General features: G+C 43.0%; 1 protein-coding gene across 1 annotated transcript in view; it reads right to left on the bottom strand.

Moving 5' to 3' along the window:
- The window catches only part of SMOX (spermine oxidase), a 58,112-nt gene that overhangs the window by 33,578 nt on the left and 11,058 nt on the right, over nucleotides 1-13,476 (bottom strand). The window contains exons 2-3 of the mRNA XM_077478011.1: nucleotides 5,715-5,949; nucleotides 5,266-5,492 (exon numbers count right to left, since the gene is read on the bottom strand). Of these exons, the coding sequence (XP_077334137.1) occupies nucleotides 5,266-5,492; nucleotides 5,715-5,922 (435 nt within the window). The 5' untranslated portion in view covers nucleotides 5,923-5,949. The remainder of the gene's footprint in view (nucleotides 1-5,265; nucleotides 5,493-5,714; nucleotides 5,950-13,476) is intronic.

The following is a 13,476-nucleotide window of genomic DNA, read 5'->3' as shown; positions in this document are numbered from 1 at the left end:
ATATAAATTGCCAACACATTCAAAGTTGTATTAAATAACTGGTACTGTGTGGCTAGACACTGTCTTTTGGATTCCAAACTGGACTCCACAAAGCATTGTGCACCAAGATTTCAAAAGAGTTAGGTGTAAGAACCCTGTTACTGATGTGTTTTGTCTCTGCGTCTCCAATATGAGGAGATGGAGCAGCTTGAATCTGGTGAGTGCGATTCCTAGAGGGATTATAAGCACTAGATGTAGGAACGGTCAAACGTTTAAAACAGCTGATGAATCATTTATGAACTGCTATATAAAAAAAAATGTTTTTGGTTTCAGTTGGATTTACATACCACCAATTTTTTTATGCAAAAAACCTTAGCACTACTGAAGTTTGAAAGACTATTTTTAATCTAAATTTATTTTAATTGTGGTTTTGATTGCTTCCCTTTTAGAAAGTTTTTTATATATATATTTTAATAATAATGCATTTTATTCATTATAAAAATATATATTTTATTCCCATACTTCTCTTAACTACCAGCATTAGAAGACTAATTAAGAAAGTTTAAAAAATACCTTTTACAAAATTTCTTTATGGTTGCCTCTACCTCGGAGTTGTATTGGGATCATCAAGGGCCTTGACAATTTAAATCTACTTATTTTGCATCTACTTATTTTGCAGTGGATTTGCACAAAGCAGCCCATATCCTCTTCTCATGTCCCTCTTTGCTCCTGGCCCCTCCGTGTTCAGGGACCCCACAGCAGGCAGCTTGCTATGGGGCACCCAAGTCACAGCTCCATGTCCGTTCAGACATGGAGCCCGTCCCCAGCCCAGTTTCCTCTTTTCTCTGATTGACTAGATGACTGACAGCAGCCGGAGCCAGCCAATCAGGAAGGAGAATCGTGGATGGCTGGAACAGTCACAGACAGAAGGACCTTAGGTAATTAGGGGGGCTGGTGCACACAAAGCTTTTTAGCTTAATGCATAATAAAGCCATTTAAAAAAATAAAATAAAAAAAGTAGGGGACCGGAGAAATACACTGACTAGTGGCTTGAGTCAATTGGCTGCAGCCTCTGAGGAACGGGAAGTTTTCCAAGATGTTCTCTTGAAAATGTTGATTAAACAATAGACTTCTGTTGAGCAGGGGTCCCACATGTCACTGGCATGATGACTTGAGTGGCTGGCACAACTAGATCAGCCAGAATCTATTCTGGTGCTTTTTATATAACAGAGCTACACTTCTTCCTCAATGACAGATTTGGTACCGTTTAAAAACAAGGCACTTACCGATTAATAACTAGACATTTCAGAAGGCTTTTCCTAAAACCACCACTACAATCTGCTCACATTTATCTCCTGACTGAGTCGGTTACATCCCTGTCTATAAAGCAATTTACTGCGACTCGTGCCCTGAATATCAATGGGTGACCTGTGCCCGCTGTGCGTATGCATACTAATTGTAAATCATCTCCTCTGCCGTAAAAAGGGGACATTGAGGGCTCATTAATCACTGGGACCGCATCAGTAATAAATTATGGCCTACAAAGAGCCTCATCTTATATTTTACAATTACCCAAACTGGAAAATCCCGAGGGGGGCACCAGTTTCATGCCCTAAAAAGGCCAATAAATGAATGTAAAAGCACGCCATTAACAATCTACAGAAAGCCCCCGTTATAGCACAATATTAGACTTATTTTAAAGCTGAATTTAAAGCAAAACGGTTCAAAGAGTATTGCAGAGGACATGTTTAGTAGTACCTGAATGTGGTGTAACCATGTGGTATAGAAATGCTGCACACCACCAGCTCAGTGTATGGCGATGTAAAGAACTGACCTCAGCTCTTCCTTGACCATGTTTTTTGTTGTAAGCTGCAAATAAAAGAGAAGAGCTCCGGGATAGGTTTTTTTTTTCCCCTATGCAGTGGGGCTGTGCCCACACTTTATGGGTCCTGGAAGTGAGGACGGCAAAAACAGACCTTCGCTTGATGTGGGGGAAGCGCCATTTTCCAGAGGATTGAGGTTTTAGGCATCACCCCCCTTTTAGTTACCTGAGCCCTCATTCGATCCAGCTCTCGGGGGGAAGGGGGGGGGGGGGATTTCTCCAGCAGTCCCTCCCAAAGAATGTACTGATGTGTAGTTTGAATACACCTGTGTCATGCAACTGGTGAAGAGCGAGTCTACCTTGCCCGGTTTCATTATGCAAAGAAGGGTGATCGTTCCCTGAGTGTAGCTCTTAAAAGGCAACTATGAAGGAGCCAACACAGACGAGTCATTCTGATGTCACTCTTCCTATAGACTGGCCGAGTCATTCTGACGTCACACTTCTTTAGAATGGAGGATATCACTTATAGATAGAATATCACTTAGGTTTCTTAGTCGCAGCACTAGTTTAAAATCAGAAGAGAAAATATTTAAAAAAACAGAAGCTATCCTTGATGTACAGGTAAGGTAAATTCCCTACAAGTGACCTCACCTATACATGTGTATGTGCCTTTTTTATCTCAGGTCTCCCAAACAAGATCTGGTTATTAATTTATCTGTGGGTCTTCTAAATCCACAGCAGCCATGTCATAACGCACAGTTCTTGGGGTTATTGTTGGGAGGCATTTCTTCTTGAATTTGAAAATAGGCTTTTTCCTACAGCTTACCTGTAAAGTCCTCTTCTTGGAGTACATCACAGGACACACAGCAGCTATAGTAATTACCATCTGGGTTATATGCCACCTATAGGTGAATGGACACTGGCACACCCAAAAGACAGGAAGTCCTCCCCTATACAGGAAGCAATTCCCCAAAGAGGGGAGGGGCCTGTGTGTCCCAAGGATTTCACAGGTAAGCTGTAGCAAAAATCCTATTTTCTTTAACGTACATCACAGGACACAGAGCAGCTGAGGGGAGGGAGGGGGAGACACCATCATTGAAACTGCCACCAAAGGAGGACCTACTCTATTTGTAATACGCTGAGGCCCAAGGCAGCATCTTCTATGCGATTGACATCGACCATGGGAAAAACCATGGGCAGTAATTGTGATGCATCGTGGAATTGAATCGTTGACAGGATAATCGTAATCGATTTGTGAAGATGCGCACCTCTAACCCACACGGCTGTCAAATTGGGGCCAACGACTGTGTCCATGCATCCTAATAGACATGAATGAGACTACATGGAACACCTGGGTATTCTGGGTGGGCAAAGATAGCCCATTTGCACAGGGGAACACATAGCTACACCTGTCTAAGTGAGGACTTACTATCCTGATAACAGTATGTCAAGGCAAAGGAAAAAAAAAAAAAAAAAAAAGTGAGGGCAAGCTCCCAAGTCCTGTTATGCGCTTTGCCTTTTGCTCAGATTGCTACAATATAAAAAAACAAAGATAAGAACTGGGAGGGTTAAATAAGGGAGATAACACAGGAAGTGGCACAGCTCTGAATTTCAGACAAGATCAACAAGACCTATTTTTTCAAACAAAATTTGTCCAACGGTTCTAAATATTGAGCAAGTTGGTGGTTCGAGTTATGTGCACCTTAAGCAGTTGTGTACCAAATGGTGGTCAGGACACCCTGGGTAACAGACGGGGGGGGTTTGGGCAGCAGCACGGTGACAGGGCAGGTTAGAGTATGGAGATGCGAACTGCAGTGGGGTGACACCCGTTGGCAAGGCCCAGGGCCACACCACTGCACCAACGATCCCCTTCTCTCATGGCCAGGCAGAGTGAAGCCTCTGTTTATGTCTACACAGGCGGAGGAGACCTACGGTGCATGTCCTGTGCTGATCTGAGGTAAATCAAGGGTGTGACTGCACTGAATGGTGGGGGTGACACCAACCATAAAGACACCATTGGTAAGCTGAGCTGTGACAGTACGTGGGGGTGCAGCCAATCAATAGCTTGTTAATATGAAAAATTAACTGCAGCAGTTCTCACGCTCCTTTTCGGTTTCAGGACTGAACACACAGAGCAGCTTATGGGCAGACTGGAGGGTAGACTCAGCACATCATTGGAAGGGGCAGCCAGCTGAAGAGGACCAAGATAGTGCAGGCTGGAGATGCACTGAAATTTTTGGTGGCCAAAAATAGGTGTTATCTGCATTTTGCCAATAAAAGCAAAAAAAAAAAAAAAAAAAACCCCACGCATGCAATTTTACTATGATCAGGGTGATTATTTTTTTTTAATTTTTTATAGGTCATTCGACAAAATAAATATAATAACATAGGTGCATTATTGAGGCGTAGTTGCTGTGATTTCAATGCATTTTAAAGGGGGAGTTTTTTTTATTTATATATTTTTTTTTAAACTGACCAAAAATGCATGGATTGAAAAGTCTTTTTCCCCCTAATAAAAATCATCATGTTATATTTACCTGCTCTTGCAGTGAATTTGCACAGAGCAGCCCAGATTCTCCTCTTCTCGGGTCCCTCTTCTGTGCACCTGGATCCTCCCTTCTGTTGAGTGGCCCCACAGCAAGCAGCTTGCTATGGGGACACCGGAGCCGAGTCACAGCTTCCTGTGTCCATTCTGACACAGAGCTGCGGCCCAGCCTCACCCCCTCTCTACAGATTGTCTGGCTTTTTTTGACAGGAATAGGAGCCAATGGCACCACTGCAGTGTCTCTGCCAATTAGGAGGGAGAGAGTGATGGGCAAGACACTCGTGAACATTGCTTGACAGAGATAGGGCTCGGGTAAGTATTAGGGGGGGCTACTGCACAGAGAAGGCTTTTTATCTTCATGCATAGAATGCAAGAAGATAAAAACCTTCTGCCCTTGCAACCCCTTTAAACACCACAATGGAAGCGAAATGGACCAGTGTTAACACATACATAGAATTTAAAGGAATGCATTTTTTTCTTGTGCTAAAAAAAAATAAAAAAAAAGTGCCAATAATGTCCAACAATATAGTCACATTCTTTGAAATTCATAAAAAGATTTGAGTACCACATCATCAACTCCTATCTTCACCATGCTCCAAACGGAAACCAAAAACTAAAACTTCCCCAAAATATAAACCAGATCTGCATCGGGGATGGGAGAGGTTGTCCTAGGTTTATCAGGTACCTGGAAGTTCAGTTTCTGGGGTCTCAAGCATTAGGTTAGGAAACCGAGGGAGCATGTTAAGGTAAAAACAGACACCATACGGTGGTACAACAGCCACGTGATTTGGATTTCCTTGCATACCATACATGTTCATTTAGACAATTCTGGGACCAGTGACCTTTCAAATGTTTTGCCTCACAACCACTGAGGTTTAACACTAACTCAGCCATTCTAACAATCAGCTCTACAACTCACCTCGTTATAAAGATCACTGAATTCTTCAACCAAATCTTTCGGGATCCTCTGGCCACTGCCGGTGAGGTAGTGAGCCACTCCATTCTTGGAGTAAAGGCTGATGCGACCAACACTTCTCTCTCCATCGGTGGTTTCCTCCAACAGGCCATTGTCTTCTGCTAGATGATAGATGGGGTTGCCATTTGACCCATGGATCCAAGTAGCTCCCAGTTCAAATGTAGCGTGGTCTACCAAAAAATAAATAAATAAATGGAAATGTGACCCAAATGAAAATCGGCCATAAAAAAAAAAAAAAAAAAAAAATTGCATCATTACAAAAAAGTGGACATAGACAATTTCTGAAAGTGCTAATCAAGTGCATTCTAAGCTCTTGTTCTATGCTGCTTGCATGTTGAAAACAAACACTCAAAAGAGTGGAAAATTAGGACTAAAAATGTACAAACACTCACCAAGTTTTAGACTTTGTACTCTGCCTCCTATCCGATCAGATGCCTCAAGGATGGTGACATCCGTGAATCCTCTTTCAAGGAGATATTTTGCAGCAGACAGGCCTGCAAGCCCTGCCCCAATAATTACTATTCGCGGTTGTCGGTTTCTCCGTGGGCCACTACTAAGAGGATCATCAGTGCTGTCTGAAGATATTTCACAACTTTGCATGCCGTCCAAGCTCTCTTTTTAGTTGACCTGTTGGAGAAAAAGGGACATTGAAAGAAGAACTGAACCTGGGGATTCAAAACATTGTCACATACTGTAAAACAGGCCTCTATAAACAGGATCGCAGTCTTAATCTGACCCAAGTCGCTGTCCCATCCGGACCGCCGCCATTTAGGAGCCAGTTCTTCACCTTAGCCGCGGCTGTGATCACAGCGAAGAGCATGAGGCAGGATAGTTCTAGGTACAGGGCGGGAGGCACGGTTGCTTTGGATGGAGGGTGGGAGCTTCAGGCGTTCAAGAGCAGTCCCAGCAACCAGTCACCTGCTAGTTCACTCTGGCAAGCTCCAGATTTCCATCCAAAGCAGCTGTGGATCCTGCTCTCGAGAGGGAAGAGGCAAAGTTGCAGGGAGCTTCAATGTGAATGGAGGGGGGGGGGGGGCAGAGCTGCAGAGGGGCTGTAATATGAATAAAGGGGCAGAGCTGAGAAGTGAAGGGGCAGAGTTGGGGGGGCCTGCAAAACTGATATAAGAACAGGACTGTGATATAAGTGGAGAGGGGCTATGATGTGAAGAATCCAAGTCATTACACAAACATGCAATTCGGACCCCTGCTAGAAGAAAGATCTTACTAATCAGACCTCTGATTTTTAATTCAATACCCTTCTGCCGTAAAAGATATTTCTTATTAGGTTATAATTTTAAGACATTGCATTGATAAAATAGAAACAGCAAATTAAGCAAACTTGTCAATTGACTAAAAAGGAGACTGAGGTTCATCAGATGCCGGCACATTTTAACGTGGATAGTAGAATAAGCAAGCATCTGAGGAATAGTAAAATTGCATGTAATAATCAGTGCGAATGTCCAAAACCTGAAGGACTAACCTAACCAGCCAACATGCGTACACCAAGACTTAAGCGCATCACTAACTAGGTTATTTATAGTGCACCAGCGTAGAAAAGTGCTTTCAAAGAATGATTGCATTCCTGAGGCCACCATTATTGAACTTGAGCTGCCAATGCCATAAGATATAACCGAAAAGGAAAGGGGAACCAATTAAATCAATTATGGATATGTTTAATAAAAGCAGAGAATCTCAGATAGAGAGAGATATCTACACACTAGGTTACTATTCTACTCTACAGGAGATCCAGAATACACATACTGTACAGTACGTGACAAATTCATCTCAACTCATAAGAGAACACGTAGACAGGATAGGACACATTGTTCATAATCTGTTCATTTCCTATGGTCAAGTAGTATTGGAGATGTGATGACCCATTATGCTCTGTACCTAGAACACGACACCCAAACTCACCTGGGCATATTCGTAATACAACACTATTACATAGAAAACTATACATCAAAACATTGGTTGGCTCAACCCCTGATCAAGACCACAATTCTAAATGTATTATACTCTATACCCAACACATTTCACTCCAATATGTATGACCCAATCGTTTTACAATTGTGATATATTTTATACATGGAATATTACATCCCAACATGGAAAGTCACCAACAGGACGCGATTATAAAAAGCACCATGTATGCTGTATTCCATTGTATGCTTTCTTACATTATACAGTCAACATGACCAAACACTGGTTGAGCTCACAATATAATGTTATTACACTATGCATTCACGCCAACATGACCCAAATTTTATTATACGCTCTACATCGAATAATACACCCAGACATGACAAGCAACCTTTGGGCATGATCATAAGACATTGCTATTACATTCTATACATTGAACACTGCACCCAAACATGACCAAGTACTAGACATGACCCCCACCATAGTCTGACTACTCGACATTTGTTTAATATACAGTCTATATGGAGTACAATACTCCCACATGACAGACTAGACATAATATAAATTCATTATAATAAACATAGTACACAGCACCTTCGCAAAACATATCCCAACTACTGGACATGGTCTTAATATAACCAACTATTAGAGTCTATACATAAAACACTACATCTCAAACATTAGTGGATATGATCCCATCCAATGATTAGAGTCTATTCTTAGAGCTCTACATCGCCAACATGACCAACCACTGGGCATGGCAATACAGTTCTATTACAGTCCATATATAGAGCACTACACCTCACAACAGGACCATAACAATTCTATTACACTATACCACCAACATAGCCCACCACTGGACATGGCCATAATACAATTCTACTACAGTCTATTCGTAGAGCTCTACAACATGACTAACCATGGGACATGGTAATACAATTCTATTACAGCCAATACATAGATCACTACACCTCCATCATAACCAGACTACAATTTTATTAGTGTCTATACATAGAACACTCACCTCCAAACACGACCAACCACTGGACATGATCACAACACAATTCTATTACACTCTATACATAGAACACTATACCTCCAACATGGCCCACCACTGGACATAACACAATTCTATTACAGTCTACATGAAGAGCACTAGACCTCCACCACATACACACACAAAAGATGCAACTTGTCCTTTGAGATGTAGTGTTTATCCCTTGCATGGTCCAAAGATTCAATCAAATCTTATTTTCTGGTAAGAAGTATATTCGCAGCTTTAGAATTTTAAAATAGGAAAGCTTGCCAGAGCTCTTTCCACAAAATCATGTTTCCCGCAACAGTTTACTTTGTTATCTGACTGTAAAAAGCTGCATAAAACTGCCGGTGCTCCAGAAATAAAAACACAGCCTACTTGGCAGAGGATGTCAAGTACAGCGACGGGAGGAAGAAAGGAGCAGGCACAGGGTTTCACAGAAGGAAAAACAAATTAATTTTGTTGTGAAAGGAGCCTTTGCGCTCTTGTTCTACATACAGAGAAGCAAAGGCTCTTATTAACCCACCCTGACGGCCCCCTATAATCAGAGGGTTTAGGAAGCAGAAAGGCTTGGTATGATTCGGATGAAGTAGCGAAGATGGGGGGTCCTCGGAATCCTGAAGAGGAAGAGATGTGTGTACTTGAACTCCAATAATGGGGCACATGAAACGTGGGGACGGGCCAAGAACACGGCAGTAAAATATTTTCTGAGAACAGGCTGAGCTATGATAAAAAGGGGGCTGGATTCAAGGCTTTACATATCAGACAACCACCGAAGCGTAGAGACCTTCCCTGCAATTCATATAGTGTCAGACACTCATTAGAAATTGGTCTCCAGATTATGTGAGAAATGGTACAACTTGACAAAATTCATGTGATTGTCAAGGAATATCAATCTCTTGCAATGTACATTGATCACCCAGAGGGGATTGATTTTTTCTTTGAACAAAAGTGGGTTTAAACCTTTTAAAGCGGAGCTTCACCCAAAATGGGAAGTTCCGGTTTAAGTCGCCCTCTACCTAATTTGGCACGACATTTTTTGACAGGTGCCCGTTCCCACTTCCAATCCGAGCAGAAGTTCCTCTCCCTAACCCCCCCCCCCCCCTGTCATTTTCTGGGACACATCACAGGTCCCAGAAGACTGCGGGACCATAATCTAAAGTGCAGTGGGCAGCCGGCTGTGAAGCGGCAAGCGGTCCCAGCCAGGTGCCCACTTAAGATGCTGTTGGTAGTGGTAGTGAAAAACTAGCCTGGGAGAAGACAGCATTGGATCCATGGAAAGGCAAGTGTCCTATTAAAAGTCAGCAGCTATAGGAATTGTAGCGGTTGACTGTTCTTTTTGTTACAGACTGGAGAACCGTTAACAATTCCAGTTGCTAGCAGTGGCACAACAGCTAAAGGATCACTGAGCAGGACTTCACCACACCAGTAACCCAATCCAAGGTTTTAGCTGGTGTAGGGCAACGTCACAAAACAAAAAGCTGGATTTCAAGCATTTGCTAGTCAATTTTATATGAACAAAGAAATAAAAACAAAAAAGAAAAAAAAACTACATTCTGACAAGAGGAATGCTTGTGATCAAAAAGTTGGTTTTATACAACACAATTGCCTGGGGCTAATCCTAAAGCTTTACATTTCCGGCTGCAATTACAGGCTTTTCAGTACACAATGGGATCAGAGTATGTCTGTAAAAAAACAAAAATTTACTTAAAGTGAAGAAATACCTTTTTTCACGTAAGGCATGTACTGCATTACAATAGTCAATTACAGGCATAACTGATTACCTAGGTAAGCTGGCCGACCACAAAAACAGATATGTGGCATGGCAGTGTCATGTCAAGCATACAAGTGTATGTAAAGCTGGGCATGCCTGTACAAAAGGATTTCTGTCATAATCTGTACACCAAGTGTTAATAAATTTCAACGTACTGCTGAGCCATCATTGCTTAACCAAACAAGGAGACATGACGCAGATTGAATCACCACTTCCACTTCTAGGAAGATTGACTCATTGTAGAAATACAGAAATGACGTGCCTTACTGGGGAATGCTGCATATTTAGGTCCTCGCTAAAAATCATGCACATGCCACCTACTGCAAGAAGAAGAAAAAAAAAAAAAAAAAAAAAAAAAAAAAGTCCACTTATGACATTTTTGCATTAAAGCCTCTAGAACAGTGGTCTACAATATGCTGCCTTTTGTTTGCCTTTATCTGGCCCACGGGGAACTATTCCTGCCACTGACAAAAACCATGGGGCACCATTCCTCATCCACCTGACCACAGGCATGGTTTACTGCCACCGACACTGGGATATTTTCTACTAGCACTGGACACAATCTTACCCTCCTAAATTCTGAACAGTGAACTGGCCCTTTGCTTGGAAAATTTGGAGACTCCAAATCATTGTAACTGGGACCTCAGGTGCAATGCACAGGCTCCTGCCTCCAGCCCTGTGTGGGAGGTATGGACCTTTGATCGGAGGAAGTAAGCAATGGACTACAAGTGCAATGACATAACCACACTTGTTCTCTATTAAGATCTGAAAGTCCACCTGCCATGTAGTCTTCCCATTCAGAGATCTATGTAAATGGTTGACTCACAGAATTCGAAAGAAAACAGAATGCTGTAGGGAGGAAGACTTCAGGCAGATAGGTGGGGGGTGGGTTTTGAATTTGGCAGTTAGGAGAATGCAAAAAAAAGGTACACCCTAAATAGAGAGGTACCATGATCGGGATTTATGGTAAACCCCAAAACATGGTCTTAAAGGTGGAGCCAACAATGGTGTGTCCAAAACACATAAGGCCTCATTCACATGGACGTAGACCATGAATGGGCCATATGTTCATGCATCTTGAGCCTCCAGGTGCTGCATGTAGGCAATGAAAATATATGGGGATGAGAGGTGTGGGTCTGCTCCCCCCAATGAGCACTGTCGACTCCAAGGTCATTACATGCTAGAAACAGGATTGTCAAAAGAACACTCATCATGCTGCTTTAGGGATCCTATTGCTGAGGCGTGATCTACAAAAGAGGACTGCTTGCAGTATTACCAATTTTAATTGAATTAATTATTGTATCAAGGCAGATTTAGAATTGAATGGTGGATGTGGGAAAAATTCTTAAAGAGGAGCCGTCGCTTTACCTAGGCAGAGGAAATAGTCGGGTTCTCGATGGCCCACACCCAGCTAACACTCGCCTTCATGTGCTCCCCCCAACACTCAGGTCCTCTGTTGGATCTCTCAAATGCACAGAACCTCCACGTCCTTCCAGTAAACCGTGCTCGGGCCTCATGGAAGGCCAATCTCCACTGAAGCGTGCAATAATGTTACAACAGCTGGTCTCGTAGAAACCGATTCCACCGAAGCACATTCCAGTCCCCTTTGGCTTCTGTCATGTAGCACTAGGAACGTTGTTAGAAGCCCTTGTATTATCTGATTATGGACATGTAAAGGATATAACCAATATAAGTGGCCAGATATGGATGGAGCACAGTGACCCCATCTATTCCGATAAGAGAACTACAGATTCCCAGAAGCAAGTAAAAGGAACGCAACACAGAACTCTGCAGTCAGTTATTCATAACTAGAACTTATATTGTTCAGCTCAGTGTAGCCTTCTCTTTGGCCTACCTAGGGTGCTGAAGTGAAAAAAAAAAAAACGGTCATGCACCTGCATGGGACTTGCATTATTTCCCATCATCCAAAACATGATTGAAGACCTAGCATCTGGAAGATGAGCAGCACTGCACAAGCATGGGAAGGTGAGTATTTGCCGACTTTAGTCAAAGCAGAGCAACACCCCGCCCCCAATTTGGCACTTTGAGCGGGTACCTGGTTTTACTAGGTACCAGCTCCCACTTCTGGGTAAGATCACCTACAACATTTCCAGCCCCTCCATCTACGGAGACCTAAAAAGTGGAACTTCACCCAAAAGGGGAAGTTCTGCTCCCTATTACAGCCCTACCCAAAGCCTAGGAGTAAGGCTATAATAGCTGAAATATGCCAGCGTTGATCCTGTGCATAGGATGTAGCCAATAAAGAGGAGACCACCAAGGAGTCATCAAGTTGCCGGCTTAATTTCTGCTTTGGACTTTTGAACAGGGGAGTGAGGATCCCCCAACCAGAGCACTGAATCTCAGCAAGCATTTTACAATTGTGCAGTTGAGCTTGGGTATTTTCTGCTTGTATTTACAAGCATTATATAGGCATAAATTACAAATTACTCATCTCAAATTCTGCTCTAGATTAGGTTATGGAGCCAAACGCCACCTCACATGATTTAAATCCTGTTTAAAGGATGCATCACACTTGCAGCATTGTATACCAACCCCTGAGCAAATAGACAGGTGTTCAGGAGGTAATGACTGCACCGTAACCACATCCCATTGACTGACATGGGCGAGTTTGCAGGCGGCATATAGAGTTAAAATTGCTGCACGGTGAAGCAAAGAAATTTGGCTGCAGCAATTCTTTTACACACCTGAGCAGCATCAGGTTTGCTTGTAGGTGAGCAGTCATGTGCAATAAAATGCTAGTTTTTACCACCCCCCCATGTGATAAAGATTAGGAAATAAATTGCTTTTCAGGAGGGAGCTTGGCAGCTGGCTGGCAGGCTTTGACCCTGTAAGTTTACATTGTTCATGGTTGTGGTGTGGCTCCAGGTCACAATAATGGGTCAGTATCACCGCTGATCCAGACAGGGGGTATAAATTTGAAGCCAAGCATCTCAACCATGACATGTGTAATCCTCCCTGGCTACTGTGTTGGGTTATGGGGGACAATCAGGGCAAGTGTAATCTAGGCCTTTGGGGGGGTCATTCACACCAGCCTGTATGCCAACACAGGTCTGCGTTGCAGTGTGATGTGTAGGGGCACAACATTGGCGCTGGTGTGCAATGTATTGGGGTAGTGAAGGGGCAATGCTTTGGTGATGGTATGCGATGTGAAGGAGCGATAGCCTGATACTGATGTGTGATATGTAGGTCCAGTGAGGGAGCAATGACTAAGTTGGTGATGGTGTGCAATGTGTAAGAGTAGTGAAGGGGCAATGTGTGCGTGTGTGTGTGATGTGTAGGGGCAGTGACAGGGCAAGGAGTTGGTGCTGGTGTCTGATGTGTAGGGCATTGCAATGCGTTGGAGCAGTGAAGAGGCAATGCATTGGTGCCGATTTGCAGGGGCAGTAAAGAAGAAATGCAT

This window comes from Lithobates pipiens, unplaced genomic scaffold (assembly GCF_037356315.1).
Source record: "Lithobates pipiens isolate NorthernLeopardFrog02 unplaced genomic scaffold, aLitPip1_a1.2 Scaffold_13, whole genome shotgun sequence".
In the NCBI taxonomy this organism is placed as follows: Eukaryota; Metazoa; Chordata; class Amphibia; order Anura; family Ranidae; genus Lithobates; species Lithobates pipiens.
This window is presented reverse-complemented; position numbering and strand designations above follow the sequence as displayed.